Below are 17,199 nucleotides of genomic sequence, written 5' to 3'. Positions count from 1 at the left end.
AAATTTTAAAAGGAGATGCTGGGCAAAATAAACTACAGTCACTGCTGCTGCTACCTTTCTTATCTCCAGTGCCTATGAAATAAAAAGTAGAACCTGGAATCTTTGACAAAAGAAAAAATGACTATGTCTGGTATAGCCTAAAAAAGTTTTAAGCTTAAAAAAGGATTACTGGAGGGCCCTCGTGGTCCATGAGCACCATTTTCCCCACCATATCAACTGCTAATACTAGGTCTGCAGCAGTGGGGAAATCCAATTTTTTTTACTACCAGTTCTGTGGGTGTGGCTTGATGAGCATGGCGTGGCTTGGTGGGTGTGGCTTGGTGGGTGTGGCAGGGGAAGGATACTGCAAAATCTCCATTCCCACCCCACTCCAAGGGAAGGATACTGCAAAATCCCCATTCCCTCCCCACTCCTGGGGGAAGGATATTGCAAAATCTCCATTCCCATCCCACTCTTGGGCCAGCCAGAGGTGGTATTTGCCGGTTCTCCGAACTGCTCAAAATTTCCGCTACTGGTTCTCCAGAACCTGTCAGAACCTGCTGGATTTCACCCCTGGTCTGCAGCTACCTATGACAAAGGAAACAACATCTCCTTGCCTTGAGTAGTTGTTGAGGATGATAATAATTATAATGATAGAGTGAGGCAAACTGATGTGATGTTATGAGCAGCGAAGAACATATAGATCTGAATTCTGCATTAGTGTTCATGAAGCCATAAAGAGTGAATGTGAACATAATCCTTAAAATATTGCATTTAAACATATATAGTACGTCATTTGTATATACGAGTGCGGGGTAAATGATCAGTCCCTAGTGCGTGTGTGTTTATATATATATATATATATTGGCCATCTAGATTGGCCATCTGGGAATGTTCTGGGGCAGCTGACAGGCCACAACAGGGAAACTGATTCTATTGATAGATCAAAATTCCTTATAAGAGAGCACCTTTCAGTTGTACGAACCAGAAGTGAAGCTCACACATTTACTGACATTGCTGAAAAGAATAGAACACTTCAACTGAATATTGATCTATTTTTTTCAGCTTTGTAGCGGGGATGGTGGGGGTAGATAGAAAATGAACTGCACTTTTGCTTTATGCAGAAGAAGGGGAAAGGTCTGCCTTGTTTTGTAAAATTCACCCTTCAAGTCCCTGCCTGCAGAATAAGACAGGAACGTCATACAATTGCCTCCAATGATAAGAAAGCACTCTCCACTACATGCACGACGGTCATGGCTGCTGCTATTGCTATGTTTCTACATGAATTCCTGTAATAAAAATGAGCTTTGAGCTGACTTGATGGAATTTGGTCTTCCCTTCTTGGCCTGTGGCAGTGATTCCTTCTCAGCATCTTTTCATAATTTGCAGATTGAAGAGACTCGGCAGAATATTGACAAAGTTTCAAAGAGCGTAGAAGAGGCAAAAAAGCTCTACAGCATTATCCTGTCTGCTCCTATCCCTGAACCAAGTGAGTAGGATGCAGTGTTCACCAACTTTTGTTTGAAAATTCTGATCCTAAACCCTTCTCCCCAATTCTCTTTAAAGATGAACTCTGTGTCAGGTAGAAGTAGAAAGATGGTTGCAGCTTCTGGAAGAGGCTAAAATGTTTCCTCTTTTATACTTGAATTGATTCATCCAGACTGGGGATGGGGAGTACTGTGTGTAGAGCAGTGGAGAAAGGATCTTTACTGCTATTCTCCTACTAGAGGAAATCTATTTGTGTTCTGTAGAGACAAAGGATGATCTGGAGCAGCTGACATCAGAAATCAAGAAAACGGCCAATGCTGTTCGAAACAAGCTTAAAAGTAAGAGACCTCTTCCTGGAACAGGCTGGGTTTGTTTTATTTGTACAGTATTACTTATACAATTACTAAATTTTATTTGTGTTGCTTAAATGTTTGTTGCTTACTTAGTTGCCTTTACATGCCAGATGCAAATCCTGTGAGCATATTACGAATTCTATAGACACCTTTCCCAGTCTCTCTGCCCTCTGGATGTGTGGAGTTGAAAGCCAACCCCAATGAAGGATGCCCAGCTTCAGGAAAAGTTTTGTAGCCATTACATGAAGGGAGGGTACTATTCTCTTTAAGTCCCAAAACCAAATCCATGCTCAAAGCTAAGAAATCCCCATTAGGTTTGCTCTTCCTACCTGAACAAGCTACTGCTCCAAATGCTAACAAACAACTTAAGATTTACAAGAATATAGTACTGGGTTTAATTAGAAATCATTGTGAGTTTCTATTCTTCCCAGTTTAGATCTGCATTCTATTTCCTTTGTTTTGAAATATCATAAATTCAGTCAATCTACACTACGGTACAATACTGTACTAGTGTCCACTCTGAAATTGGTATTTTTTTTCTTAAGCTTTTCCTTGCCTTTCCCTCTGCAATTAGGTGTATTGAAAAACTGAATGTTTACTTATATGGCACAAAGAGAGTGATCTTTATCCATGCCTATATCCCTATCTAGATACCTTTAAACTATTTTAAAAGTTTCTAATCATTTCTCATTGATAAAACAATCCCACCCTGAGGATACAACTATGAAAACAATTTAGATAAAAACATTTTGCTATGTAAACTTTGTACGAAATTCCCACATCATAAAACCCTTAAATTAGTTTTAAATCCCTCTGAAGCAGGCCAGAACAATCAGAGTATCAACAGAATCCATGGAAGCCCCTTAAATACAATCCAAAGAAGGGATTAACTCTGCAGAATGTAGCCAGAATTCCTTTCAGACTGTGATAACTCTTCATTTTTCTTGGCTGTTCAGGTATGGAGCAGAATATAGAGCAGGATGCAGCTCGATCGTCGGCTGACTTGCGGATACGGAAGTCCCAGGTAAGTGGAGCTCCACGGTGGTTGGATTAAAATGACTTCACCAGCTGTTAGCAAGGGGTAAGGGAATGATACAGAATGATATGGATGAGACAGAACCATATTTTTTGATGAAGCAATGTTGAATTGCTAGTGCTGACGCCCTTGTCCGCTCATGAACATAATCTTAATTCCAATCCAGTTGAAATTATGAGGACTAGCATGTTCAGATTCCTAGGCATATTTCATGAGACGCTCTAGGGTTTAACTGTTCCAATGTCCAAATTAAACACTGAAACCCAGCTTTAATTAAAGGGGAAGTAAAAGAAAGTGATGGTTCAAACGTAGCAGGTGAATTACCAGACACAAAATACCTTTTAATTTTGAAGGACTGCGGGATGGGAGCTGTTTTTAATGCTTTGACAAAAATGTAGTGATTTTAAACGCCTTGAAAGTAGTTTTGGGGAACAAACAGAAGTAATGATTTTTCATGTTTTTCAAAATAAAAGGAAAAGGAAAAAATAAATTAGTTAGAAGTTATTTAGTAACTATTTTAGACACAAATTAAGGCATATTTAAATTTTCATTTACCAAAAAGCCAAAAACAAAACAAAGGCTGTAGATTTTATGAAATGGAATGAAAGCCAGGGTCACTGAAGCATAACTTATTTTTCTTATCCACCAGCATTCAGTTCTTTCTCGAAAATTTGTGGAGGTGATGACTAAATACAATGAGGCACAGGTTGACTTCCGGGAACGGAGTAAAGGGAGGATCCAACGGCAGCTGGAGATCAGTAAGGCTTTTTCTGTTTGCCTTACACATCACCTGAGTAATGTAGGATTTTGAAAGCGTGGAAGAGAAATGATTCTGTCTTGTTTTTAAAAATGGGACTCTTTTGATAGGCATTACACAAACTTGGAATCTTCCAGAAATTTCTTGTTGAATTCTCCGTACAATGTTTCCAATCATTGGAATCAAAATATATACCCTTTGCAAGGGTTCAAGTTGAGAAAATGGCTCTGCACCATTTATTTGATATTGGCCGTTCATCTCTCATGTCATTTCAATGGCACTGAATTTGGATACTCATTTCAGTATTGCTGGACAGGTATCAGCAAAAGAATGCCATGCAAACCTCATCTCTTGACTTTTTTTTTTTTTAAATTTATTTATATGCCGCCCTTCTCTGGAGACTCAAGGCGGTTTACAATGTGTTAAGCAATAGCCTTCATACTTTTGTATATTTATACAAAGTCAACTTATTGCCCCCACAATCCGGGTCCTCATTTTACCTACCTTAGAAAGGATGGAAGGCTGAGTCAACCTTGAGCCTGGTGAGATTTGAACTTGCAGTAATTGCAGGCAGCTGATGTTAATAGCAGTGCTTTAGTCTGCTGTGCCACCAGGACTTTATTTTAGTTACCTCCATCCTAAACTGCTGATTTTTGAAGATCAGTTGGCTGTTGCTCATGTTGGCCAGTCTCGCTGAATCTGATCGAACACTGGTAAGGTCGCATATTAAGGCCTACCTAGTGGCGATAAAGACGGCAAAGTTTAATTACTTTTCCGCCTCTGTTCGTCATCAGGGAATCGTCCGGCCACCCTGTTTAGGGTGACCTGCTCCCTGCTCCATCCAGGAGTGCGGGAGGATCCCTTGGAAGGCAGGGCGGAGGATTTTGGACAATACCTGTATGACAAAATCGCTCAGATCCGGGGGGATTTGGACTCTGACTGGGTAGATCAGGGCAGGGTGATGAGGAATAGTCTTGAGAATATTATCTGGGAGGAGTTTGATGCTGTGACTCCCGAGGATGTGGACAGGATTTTGGGGAGACTTAGTGCGGCCACATGTTTACTGGACCCGTGTCCCTCCTGGTTGGTAATGGCTTCCTGGGAGGTTACACGAGGCTGGCTCCAGGGTGTTATCAACGCTTCGTTGAGTGAGGGTCACTTCCCCGCTGCCTTGAAAGAGGCGGTGGTGAGGCCTCTCCTCAAGAAGCCGTCCCTGGATCCGGCAATATTGGCCAACTATCGTCCTGTCTTCAACCTTCGCTTCATGGCGAAGGTTGTTGAGAGTGTGGTCGCGCGACAGTTTCCACAATTCCTGGAGGAAACATCCTATCTAGATCCGTTCCAGTCGGGTTTCAGGTCTGGGCACAGCACGGAAACGGCATTGGTCGCGTTGGTTGATGATCTCTGGAGGGCTCGGGACAGGGGTTGCTCCTCTGTTCTGGTCCTGTTAGATCTCTCAGCAGCTTTTGATACCATTGACCATGGTATCATGCTCCACCGGCTGGAAGAGTTGGGGGTGGGAGGCACCATGTTGCAGTGATTCTCCTCCTTTCTCTCCGACCGCTCACAGTTTGTGTTGGCAGGGGGGCAGAGGTCGACCTCGAGGCCTCTCATCTGTGGAGTGCCGCAGGGATCGATCCTCTCGCTCCTTCTGTTCAACATTTATGTGAAGCCGCTGGGTGAGATCATCCGTGGCTTCGGGGTGAGATACCACCAGTACGCTGATGACACCCAGCTGTACATCTCCACCCCAGGCCACCCCAACGATGCCCTTGAAGTGATGTCCCAGTGCCTGGAGGCTGTGCGGATCTGGATGGGGAGGAACAGGCTCAAGCTCAACCCTTCCAAGACTGAGGTGGCTGTGGCTCCCGGCATCCCGATATAGTCAGTTGACTCCATCACTGACTATTGGGGGCGAGTCTTTGGCCCCCATAGAAAGGGCTCGCAATCTGGGAGTCCTCCTGGATATGCAGCTGTCCTTGGAGGAACATCTGACGGCTGTAACCAGGGGGGCCTTTTGTCAGGTTCGCCTGATTCGCCAGTTGCGGCCCTTTCTTGATCGGGATTCCCTGTGCACAGTCACTCACGCCCTCGTCACCTCTCGCCTTGACTACTGCAATGCTCTCTACATGGGGCTCCCCTTGAAGAGCACCCAGAGGCTCCAACTGGTCCAGAACGCAGCAGCGCGGGTAGTGACAGGAGCAGCATGGCGCTCCCATGTAACACCGCTCCTGCGCGAGCTGCACTGGCTCCCGGTGGTCTTCCGGGTGCGCTTCAAGGTGTTGGTCATCACCTTTAAAGCGCTCCATGGCATAGGGCCTAGCTATCTTCAGACCGCCTGCTGCTACCGACGACCTCCCATCGACCCGTGCGCTCCCACAGAGAGGGCCTCCTCAAGGTGCCATCAGCCAAACAATGTAGGCTGGTGACCCCCAGGGGGAGAACCTTCTCTGTGGGGGCACCTACCCTCTGGAATCAGTTACCCCCAGAGATAAGGAGAATCCAAGACCTCAGTGCCTTCAGCTGTGCCCTTAAAACCCACTTTTTCCAGCAAGCCGGGCTGGCTTAAGAAGAAATTTTTTAAAGTTTTAAATTGGTTTGTGATTTTTAATTTTTGGGCCAAATTTATATATATTTTAATTGTTTTTTTAATATTTGTATTTCATGTTCTTAATTTTGGCTGTACACCGCCCTGAGTCCTCAGGGAGAAGGGCGGTATATAAATTGGAAATAAAATAAAATAAAATAAAATAAAATAAATAAAATGTTTTAAACCTGCCCTACATTTTTTAGCCTTAAGAAGTAGGAATAGTTTTAAAATGAAAATTGGAATCCTCAAGATCCTGACTTGATAATATTAGTATATTATGTAAACCAGAAAAATGGATGGAGTCAGTTATAGTAGCAACAGATGCACCATTGGAAGACCTGAAGGTCTGGGTTAGGACAGACCATTATGGAGAAAAGCTACATGTGGCTTTGTCTTTAGTACAGGGGTCGCCAACCTTGGCAACTTTAAGACTTGTGGACTTTAACTCCCAGAATTCCTCAGTTAGTGAAGCTTTGCTGGCTGAGGAATTCTGGGAGTTGAAGTTCATAAGTCTTAAAGTTGCCAAGGTTGGAGACCCCGATCCAAAATATTCACCCATAAAAAAACATTAAATAAACTGAGTGACAGCAGACATTCTTGGCTGTCTTCTTGCTCAGTGCTGAACCATTTGCTAAGCCTTCTATGTATTTTCATGTGTGCTTTATTTTCATTGCAAATATCTCCTGTTTTCCTTTACCAATCTTCGACTGATTATACAAAATGTGCGATCATCAAATCTATCAAATGTTTTTGTAAACTAGTAAATGTATAATAATCATATTATCCCTCACATTAAAACTAATACTTTATCTGATTTTCTTTTTTTATTATTTTCATTTCATACACTTTGGATGTGCTTTTATGGAACAATAAATTATAACAGAATAATGACTGTTGTAATTAGTGTCATTAGTGTAGTTACGAATTACATTTCCCCCTGCCTGGATCTGAGAACAGAAAAGTGCAAAAATGAATATTATTATTATTGTGTGTTATTTCTTACAATGTGTATGAACAATGTTCGTTCATATTATAAAAATCGACATTCTCTCTCTTTCCCCTGGGTTACAGCTGGAAAAAATACAACAGATGAAGAACTAGAGGAAATGTTAGAGAGTGGGAATCCATCGATATTCACCTCTGGGGTGAGTGTGTATGTGAAGCAGGCTGGTGGGGTTTCATAAGAAATAACTTTACGATCCTAAATGCTGATGAATTGCAAGAAGGATGGTTTGGAGTGTTTTCCCGAATGGCATTAAGTGTTATTGATTGTAGAAATAGAAGGATGAATGAGTTGGATGGGAAGTGAAAGTGAAATGTCTGTCTGTTTGTCTGTCTGTCTGTCTATCTATCTATCCCCCTCCCTCCCTCCCTCCCTCCCTCTCTCTCTCAATAGAATTTAGCATTTAGAAGATGCTATATTGGGGCAAAAGCAAGCATCTGTTGAATATTGTTTGGGATTATTGCAGAAAAGGCATTTCTTCCATGCAATGGTCTCTGGATCTTCTCTAGATCATGGATTCCCAGATCTCGAAGCAAGCGCTGAGTGAGATTGAGGGACGACATAAAGATATTCTGCGGCTTGAGAATAGCATCAAGGAGCTTCACGACATGTTTGTGGACATTGCCATGCTGGTAGAAAATCAGGTAACTGACTTTTGGTGGAAGGAGGCTGGAAAAATAGCCAAGAAAATTAAAAGAACCTGTTTCAGAAAAAAAACCAATCACCTTGGGGGACTGAAATGACAGAGCCTTGCAAGAACCAGGAAAGGGAAAGGACAATGAGTACATTTCCTACCAGTCCACCTCAAGGTCTTGTCATATTGGCAGCGCTCCAGATTATCTGGCATTATCATTTCCAGATGAAGCAAAATATGAATAAAAAAAAGAGCAATGTGTGTTCCCCAAATAAGACTAAGCCTTTTTTATAATACACCAGGAGCTTGGGAAGAAAGAGGCATTCAATGGCATTGTCATCATAAAATAAGGGAGGACTTAGGCATGGGACAGTGAAATCCAAAATAAACTGTTCAGAATATAAGGATTTAAGAAGGTATGCAGTGGATGAGATGTTGGTCTAAACCTGGGAGACCTGCTTCTGTTACTCAGTCAGCCACAGAAACCCATTAGGTAATTTGGGGCTAGTCATTATTTCTCAGTCTAACCCTGTTTCTCAATCTTGGCAACTTTAAGCAGCATGCTGAGTAGGGAATTCTGGGAGTTAAAGTCCAAACATTGTAAAGTTCCCAAGGTTCAGAAACACTGGCCTAATCCATTATACACGGGGTTACGGAAATAAAATTGGAAAAGGAATACTCCTTGAAGTGTTGGAGAAAAACTGGGACATAAATTGACTGGGAAAAAATAGAGCTTGAAATTGAGTGAACGGATGGCAAAATAGCAAATGAGATTCAATTAAGGTAAGTTTAAGTATGTTTTTGGAATCAAATAATTCTAATTAACACTCCAACACTGGAAGTTTTTAAGAAGAGATCGGACAATCATTTGTCTGAAATGGTATAGGAAGTGATGACTAATCTTTTTGCCATCGCGTGGCAGGAGGAGGGTTGTGTGCCCACACCCATAATTCTATGCGCCCCGACCCCACACATGCACACGTGACCCCCCTGCTCCCCCCCACTCCTGGCACATGATGGCCCGATAGGCTCGTTTTTCTCTCTCACTTGGCTCCAGAGCCTTTCTAGGAGTCTGGGGAGGACGAAAATGGCCTTCCCCACCCCCCTGGAGGCCCTCCAGAGGCCAAAAATGGCCTGTTTGCCAACTTCCTAAAGAGGCTCTGGAAGCTGGGGACAGCAAAAAAAGGGCCTCCCCCCGCCCCCAAGGCAGGAAACAGCCTGTTTTGCGCCGGAGCTGAGCTCACATGCTCACTGATATGGCTGTATGCAATAGGTTCGCCATCACAGGTATAGGATTTCCTGCCTGACCAGACTAGAAAACCTGCAAGGTCCCTTCCAACTCTGTTAATCTGTTAGTCTGTTAATTACAGCTGAAAAGACACTAGAGAAGGCAAATTTAAAACTTGATTAAAGACACTCCATTTTTAACGTGACAGAACAGACCCACTTGAATTTATTTAAGCATGGCTTTGAATGCTGTAGCTCATACTATCAAATTTTGTGGCTTATTGATTTGCATTATGGTTTGGTTGGCTGTGCATATATAATGGGCGGCTAGAAACATAGCTGAAATAACTTGGATATGGTATCAGAGGTAAGATTTATCTACACTTTTGCTTACTGCATTGCACTATTTTAATGAATTATACTATAATTTGAATTTTTTCAAAAGGCCCTTCACATGATGATGATGATTAACACAATTCTTGTTAGAATCAATTATGGGTGAGAAGCAGTCAGTTTAATAGTATTTAGGCTTCGATGCCAGTCTTTAAGGGTCTTTTCTTGTTTTTTGCTCACAATGCATTGCTGAGGAGATGGCAAGCAAGTCAGTTTATGGTGAGTATATTTTTAGACCATAAACTTAGTTTGGGAGGGAGGCAGAAAATGTAAGGGAATTTATGCTTGATTATTGTGGCTGAAAGCCTGTGGACCTGAAACAAATTCTTACCCAGAGAGGCACCTACAGTAGCTAAGATGAAGAATTGACATGCTTTGGGGAGAGAGAAAGCACTGTTATGGAAGGATGGCTGGACCAGAGAGGCAGGATGGTTGGAAAGCTGGGGGTAACTTTCTAGTGTATTCATATTCTTTCTCTTTCCCTTTTTAAAATTTCACAGGGTGAAATTGTAGATAATATAGAACTCAACATGATGCACACCATGGACCACATAGAGAAAGCACGTGAGGAAACCAAGAAGGCTTTAAAATATAAGACTAGGGCACGCAAGGTGAGCCTCTCCTACAGACCTCCAGCTTGGCACTCTCCGCCATTTTGCCACTTTACACTTTTTGCTTCTGCCTCTCTCTTTGGCTTCTGCCATCTTCTTCCTCCTCAAGGGAGCCATGATTGACCGCATAGAGAGCAATATGGACCAGTCAGTAGGCTTTGTGGAGAGGGCTGTTGCTGACACCAAAAAGGCTGTAAAATTTCAGAGTGAAGCACGAAGGGTGAGAAGAATTACAGGAACCCGGTCCCATTTCACCTGGTTTAGAACCTTGTCCCACAGTTTGTTGAAGTCACCTCCTGCAGACATCTTTCTGTCAGCTTTGTATTTTAGATTCAGATTCAGTTCTTTGTTCCTGCTCCCTTTCTGTACCTCAGCCTACCCTGCAGCCACTTCAAACCCTCCCACTTTGTCAATAAACGTTATTAGTTATTTTGCTAAGCGCAGTTTTGTTTCATGAGTACTCCTCTTCTGTTCCTTCCCTTCAACCTGAAGATGATCTCTTCTTTCACAGCTCCTTTTAAAATGTTTTAAATGTCTTTAAAGTATGTGAGGCTTGAACTTCTCTCAAACGCTACTCCAAATATCTTCTGTTTTAAGTTGTCTTTTCTTTCTATTATTGTGGCTTATGTGAAGGCTTATCCCTGTTGATTTTGGTAAACTATATAAAGGGTATGGCACATGACTGTCAATAAACCAATTTGTAGTAAAATTCTCCCTCAACTTCAATAACTATATGGTAGGCAGAGGTTCACCTAAGAATGCTTTTGGCTTAAGGAGTCAGTAAATAGAAGATATTGAAAGTTCTGTAGCTGGTAAAAGATGAGAAGGTTTGCTCAGTTGAAAATGGCAAAGAGGACTAGTTTGCTTCCAGTTTTCACTTCCTGCTGTAAGAAAGCCAGAAACTGTAAGTAGTTGAAACTCATCGTTCAAGAACAGTGTGTTGCTTATTTATTTCAATTTATATAGCCGCTTTTCTCAAATAAATAGTTCTGAAAGGCTTACAATAATTTTAAAAAACTATATTAAAGAATAAAATGTTTTTATGCTGAGAAAATCAGCTGGTTTGGGGGATGTGGCATAAGAAAGCCTAAGAATTATAGCTTTTTTGTACAGCATTCAGAATAGAATAGAATAGAATAGAATAGAATAGAATAGAATAGAATAGAATAGAATAGAATAGAATAGAATAGAATAGAATAGAATAGAATAGAATAGAATAGAATAGAACAGAACAGAACAGAACAGAACAGAACAGAACAGAATAGAATTTTATTGGCCAAGTGTGATTGGACACACAAGGAATTTGTCTTGGTGCAAATGCTCTCCGTGTACATAAAAGAAAAGATACATTCATCAAGATACATTCATTAAAGCAGGTTTGTCCACATTTGTAAACCTGAACTTTGGAAAATGAATTCATTGAACTCTAAATTGACAATTGCAGGCATTCTGCTCACAGAGGAAAGGATCCTCTTTATAGCTTTGATAGTTGGCTGAAGAAATAACCCAAATTGGGTTACTGGTAGCAAGGTTGTGCAGAGCTTTTGAGTTCTAAGGAAAATGGGTGTTTAGGAGCCCATATGAGCATGCAAGTAGCACCTGTGGGTGACTCCTTATCCTTAAATGATTCCTGGAAAAGACTCAACTGCTTTAAAAAAACTGCTGAATGGTGCACAATCATGTGCATGCCAGAGCATCTTTTTTCTTTTGATTCCAAAGTCCTGCATAGCTCTAATTAACACACATTTCTGATTCAGGTGTGCAGGTTTGGACAGCAAATACCATTTTAAAGTGAAAACTGGATAAGGATCTGTATTATATTGTATCCTTGGCTTCAGTATGTGTTTGTGTGTCTGTATGTAATATCTAAGGCAAACTTTGTATTGAAATAAGGGCCAGATATCTTACAAGTAGCTCTTTTCTTACAATTCTTTAAAAACAAGATAAAAAGGGCATAGAGATCATGGTTTCTGGAATTCTTTCTCACACTTTAATAATAGTGCTGCTGAGGGCTACAGGACCAGGAGGAAGGGAAGGTTCAAAGGGGAAACTCAGAACTGAGCAGTCAGCAATATTCCTACACACTGCCCAACTGCTTCTCCCATAAGAGAACATTAGGGAATTTTTTCTGAAATATTTTTCCCAGCAGCTTCTAGACAGGTCCAGCCTATTTTTAAAACTTTATCTGATTTCTCTGACCATATCAAATTTGAATCCAATCTGTTCAAATTTCAGAATTATCCTGCTAACAGACTCCAATGTCTCTTTACACTAATTCTTTCCAAAATTTCATTATATTGGAAAAATGATCCAATTTGGAATTTTTATTCTGCTTTACTAATATAAACAGAAGCTACCAAGTCCAAATGAAGCCTCCATCCTATTCCCTGTCATCCTGATCTTTCTGAACTCCGCCTAATAATTAAAAAATAAAATCAGTCTTGTACACCAGGGATTGTCTGTCTGGTTGGCTCTGATAATCCAATCTATTCTAAAAATTGAATAGTTGGATGGAGGGTTCTAAAGCCATTCATACCCATGACAATGTAGTTTAACCTTTGAACTTTTCCTTACATGATTACTTGCTTCTGTTGAATAGAACTGAGCGGGTATACATTTGGCAACATATTCAGTGGTGATTAGATCATTTGTTGATTATATATATAGATGATCAATTCTACTAAGTCATAGAAATGCAAATATCTGTCCTGTGATGGTATGTGGAAATAAAAGGCAGCGTAGCCTGTAGAAGAAATGGGGACATGGCAAACATCTCAGAAGGAACACTTCCTAGTTTCTTGGGTTGTAAAAGCAAGAGGAGAAGAAATGTACTTCCAGACTTGCAAGATTCTGTTAATGTAATCTTACAATGAAATATAATTAATTCATCTGGATGTGCTTCCTGCCTGATCTACCTAATACTACTTCAATAGTATCAAAGTACATTACTACTACTACTAATAGTACTATTGAAGTAATACTACAAACAAAGTGCATTAACTTAATCAAATGCTATCCATCCAATTTGCTCAAACTTTACCTCCCATTTGTCTGCACACTGGTTAAATCTTCCTTTTTTCACTCTTCTAGAAAACAATAATTATCATTGTGGTAATAGTAGTCTTGCTGGGAATTGTAGCTCTCATTATTGGACTTTCAGTCGGACTGAAATAAATGTAACCAACTGGGTTTCTGGCACTGAACCGTAAGTAGCCTGGAAAGCTGAATTATTATTTCAGTTCTTGACTGCTTTTTCAGGATTAGTTTAATCTGCCACTGCCAGCAAAAATTTTTAATGTTTTCCTCTCGGTTTGATGATCATAATACTTGGGTCAGGGCTGATTGGTTTATTTAATCACAGTACCCAAATGTATCCCTTGGTTTATAAAAAGAACTGCATATACTCCAATATGGGTCTTTCTACAACTTGTGGGACAAGGGTAAGATTCTGAATTTGGCTTCCCAGCACTGGAAAGTGGTAGAAAAGAATGACCAGCTTCATGAATCAAACTAAGCTGTGGTATGATTTGTGTGGTTTTAGCTTAGTATCACATGCCCTCTCTGCCATTGTTCTTTTAACAAACAATGGCTTAAGTTCATTATACATGAACTAGGTCACCATGGCTTAGTCAACTACTCTTAAAATAAACCTTGCAAATGTTTGATAGTCTGGAGAAGTTTGTGTTTTCCCACAAAAGTGATGTATACTTTCTGAATAGGAATCTATTGTATGGTCCTTCACAGAAATAAATTGTATTTGAGAATGGTATTAACAGTATTACTTGGTCCTCTGGTAAAATATTACAAGGTGATCTGTAGAAATTAGTTGATCTTTATGTTTGGTTGATCTGTGAAATTTTCCCATGATATTATAGGTCCCTGATAACAGATCAGCTATTTTTCCTCATATTACTCCCATCACTTCCTCTCAACATTGTTCTCTGAGCACCTCGCTCAGAGTGTAAATTTTGTTATACCTCAAAGATGATGGTGATGGTCTCTCATTGCCTTTTTGTAGACTGAAGCTTCAGGGCTAATAAGGAAGGCCATCATGGGGAAAAAAATAGAATTTTAATTCATTAAGCATACTGAAAGCCAGGTAAGGGGATGATGATCAGGCTCTATCACTCCCATAGGAGTTTATATTGATATATGACTAGAGTAAAGTAGGCTGCCCTTTCCTTTTTAAGACCTAACTTTTCCCACTTTGTTCCTTTCCATCTTCCAGACATTCCCAAGCTCCTTCTAAGTCAGTAGCAAGATTTCCCTTCTTGAACCTCAATGCCATGGTTTGTGCTTTCCTTCCCTACCCTGCTTGGATGAAGTATGAATGGTGCTCTGCCTGATGAGTGCACTTGCACCTGTGCTTCCTGTGAGAGCCAGATTGTTCCAGTTCCATAGCCTGAAGACCCTAATGTACCTTCCTGCAACCAGAACATCCAGAAATCTCCTGGCATTCCAGAGAGGAGTTCCCATCTGATCTACTCCTTATCCATTCCTCCTTTCCTTCCTGATTTACCTGCTGGCTTCAATTCAAGGATTTCTTCTGGAATGATCAACAACACGGTGGAAATGAACCTGAGAGGAATTTGGGGAGCCTTATTGCCTACCTCACTGCTTTGATTTAACCCTTTCAAAAACATTGTACAGATTATTGGAGATGTCAGACGATGTTATTTTCAAACAGTCCATTTAGAACTAAGACTTAAACCGCTAGGTAACCCCTAATCTTTACCCCATTTTATACTCCACAGGCTGGAGCAGGTTTTGTATTTTTTACAGAAAACATGAGATGATAGCCCAGAGGGGATTCTTCAGTCCACATCAAGTGAGGGAATGGTAGCTATGAACATGACAAATGAGTCTGCAGTCAGTTAAGCTATTATTGGAAGACACAATGGTTTTAAGCAAACAAGTAAAATTGAGGCACTCCAATTGGTGTTCAGTCCATGTTTTAAATCAGGCCAATATCTGTGTTTTGCATTAGAGATGGACTATTAGCACTCACACCCTCACAAGTCTGAGTTGCTTGTGTTTTATTAACTACTCAGCTCAAATGTTTTGGTATATCCATGGATATTCCATATTTTGGGAACGTATAACAGGCTTAAGTAAGAAGGAAGACCTGTCTTCAAATACTCATTAACAAAGACACTCCTTGGGATATGTGTTACTTCATATTAGACAGCTCCTTTCACTTTTGGAAAGCAATTATATTTCTGAGGTGCTGTAAGTAGTGGTGTATTCAAAGTGTTTTGAGTTTGAAACAATCCAGTTTTGAGCGGTTGCTCTGAGTGCACTAAAATTGTTTGACCTTGGAACCAAAATGAATATGTCACCTTGAGGTAGGACCACTTCCAGTACACTTGAAAGTTCATTTTAACCCAACATGTTTTGTACAGCTCTATTTGCAAAGTTTAGTTTCTTTCAAATCAAATACTGAAGGCACAATTGTATCTCATCTCTTTTTCTAATGTATAATTGTTTTTATGGTCTATCTTTTTGAGGACATGAAGATTAGGGAAATTGGGGTCTGGGAGGGTTCTTTCTGTTTTAATATTTTAAATTTTGTGCTGACGGTTTCTGGTTGATAAATGTTGCACCCATCACTGAACTTGCTGTTTGTAATCTGACCAAGGTTTGCAGGGCAGAAAAAGTGGTCTGGAGAAAAACATTAGGTTTAGTAGATGTGGCATGGCAGCTGAGACCCATTTCTTCTAACATCTAATCTGTTTATAGAAGATATTTTATTACTTGGTAAAATCCTTCTGTTTTGTTAAAGATGAAAAAGAAAGAATCTTTCTCTTATGAATATGGTTATAGCAATGTTTTTCTGATAGAAATCCCAACTTTTTTTAACTTTTGTTTTTGTATATAAGAACATTTTGCTGTGATTAACAACTTGTATGCCTTTTGGCCTGCTCAGCTGCACCTGTTCCATTCCTACAACTCATGGAAATGGAAATATTTGTGTATTGCCTAAAAAGTGTGTGAATTTTTCTAGTTGAGGGGATAGTTTTTGTTTATTTAGAGAAGCTAGTTATATCATCAGAAAAGTGCCAGATTTTTCCCTGGGGGGAAAGTTAACACAATTGTTATTGCCTTCAAAATCAGTATATTTGCTGCATGGAAATCTACCTCAGAGACTGAATCAACCAAATTCTCTGCTTACACCTGATCTTTGATGTGGGGATGCAGACGGCTCATTTTATGGCAGATTTTGGGACTCTGGCATTAGTGTTTTATGCAGATTTAGAGATCAGCAGCATATTCAAATTCTGTAACGATTATTTACTTTCTAATTATATGAGACATAACAGTCCTTTGATTGGAACCAAAGAGAAAGTGATTCCCATTTTATCTGGGGAGAGATGACTACGTACTAGTTCCAAGTAAGACCTATCAACTTCTCCACCAGTTCCACCGTTTAGATTCTAGTTTGTCTAGCCATGGATAACCAATTTATATAACACTTTCAAGGGTACACAGACAGAGCTAAGAAAGTGTGGTGGTCTCTTGGCTTTGATGTCTGTAACTTGTAAATGGGAGTGGCAGTGAAAGAACCATTTATGAAAACTATCTGTAAAGATGAAAAACTGCACTTCAACATAGTAAGCTGCCTATGGACAGCGGAGATTCTAGGAAATTGTTTTTGATTAAACTTTTTAAAGAAATGCTTAAGAATAAATGAATTATTGGAACATTGGTCTGTAATTTTTGCGTCTGTCCACTGAACTCCTGAAGTAGTGGGTATAACCATACAATTAATTTTGAGGAACATGTACAGTACTTCCTTTGGCCTGAATCATGTTTGCCATATGGTTGCAGCATCTATAAGAAGGTGTGGTAAGAATGGTTCTATGAACATAGAATTACTCACCCTATGTATTTTTAGGACACCAACCTTAGCTGAATATTTTCCTCTCGTTGCTAGTAATTATATGGAGATGTCCTGGTAAATAAATGCACAACTAGAAATGGACTTTTGGATAGTACCCTTTCCATCTAAAACAACTATGAATTGTACAAGTTCCCAACATGAACTGAATTTAGGGGACAAAAACTCAATGAAGAGAATTTTGCAATATAATCTGGGTCTGTGAAAGAATAGTTTGTATCTTCTTCAAC

The 17,199-nt window shown here is 40.2% G+C and overlaps 1 protein-coding gene across 6 annotated transcripts in view; it reads left to right on the top strand.

The window, feature by feature from the left end:
- The window catches only part of STX3 (syntaxin 3), a 41,645-nt gene that overhangs the window by 22,233 nt on the left and 2,213 nt on the right, over positions 1 to 17,199 (top strand). For 2 of the 6 annotated variants that reach the window (XM_034420278.3, XM_034420277.3), the window contains exons 3-10: positions 1,369 to 1,468; positions 1,731 to 1,805; positions 2,777 to 2,844; positions 3,506 to 3,614; positions 7,275 to 7,348; positions 7,716 to 7,850; positions 9,961 to 10,071; positions 10,181 to 10,291. In XM_034420278.3, the coding sequence (XP_034276169.1) occupies positions 1,369 to 1,468; positions 1,731 to 1,805; positions 2,777 to 2,844; positions 3,506 to 3,614; positions 7,275 to 7,348; positions 7,716 to 7,850; positions 9,961 to 10,071; positions 10,181 to 10,291 (783 nt within the window). Of the gene's footprint in view, positions 1 to 1,368; positions 1,469 to 1,730; positions 1,806 to 2,776; positions 2,845 to 3,505; positions 3,615 to 7,274; positions 7,349 to 7,715; positions 7,851 to 9,960; positions 10,072 to 10,180; positions 10,292 to 13,161; positions 13,277 to 14,299; positions 16,773 to 17,199 lie in introns of those variants that run through there. The other 4 variants (XM_034420280.3, XM_034420285.3, XM_034420283.3 and 1 more) reach the window with 4 other exon arrangements.

The sequence above is a fragment of the Pantherophis guttatus genome, chromosome 1 (assembly GCF_059756535.1).
Source record: "Pantherophis guttatus breed Tessera chromosome 1, ASM5975653v1, whole genome shotgun sequence".
In the NCBI taxonomy this organism is placed as follows: Eukaryota; Metazoa; Chordata; class Lepidosauria; order Squamata; family Colubridae; genus Pantherophis; species Pantherophis guttatus.
This window is presented reverse-complemented; position numbering and strand designations above follow the sequence as displayed.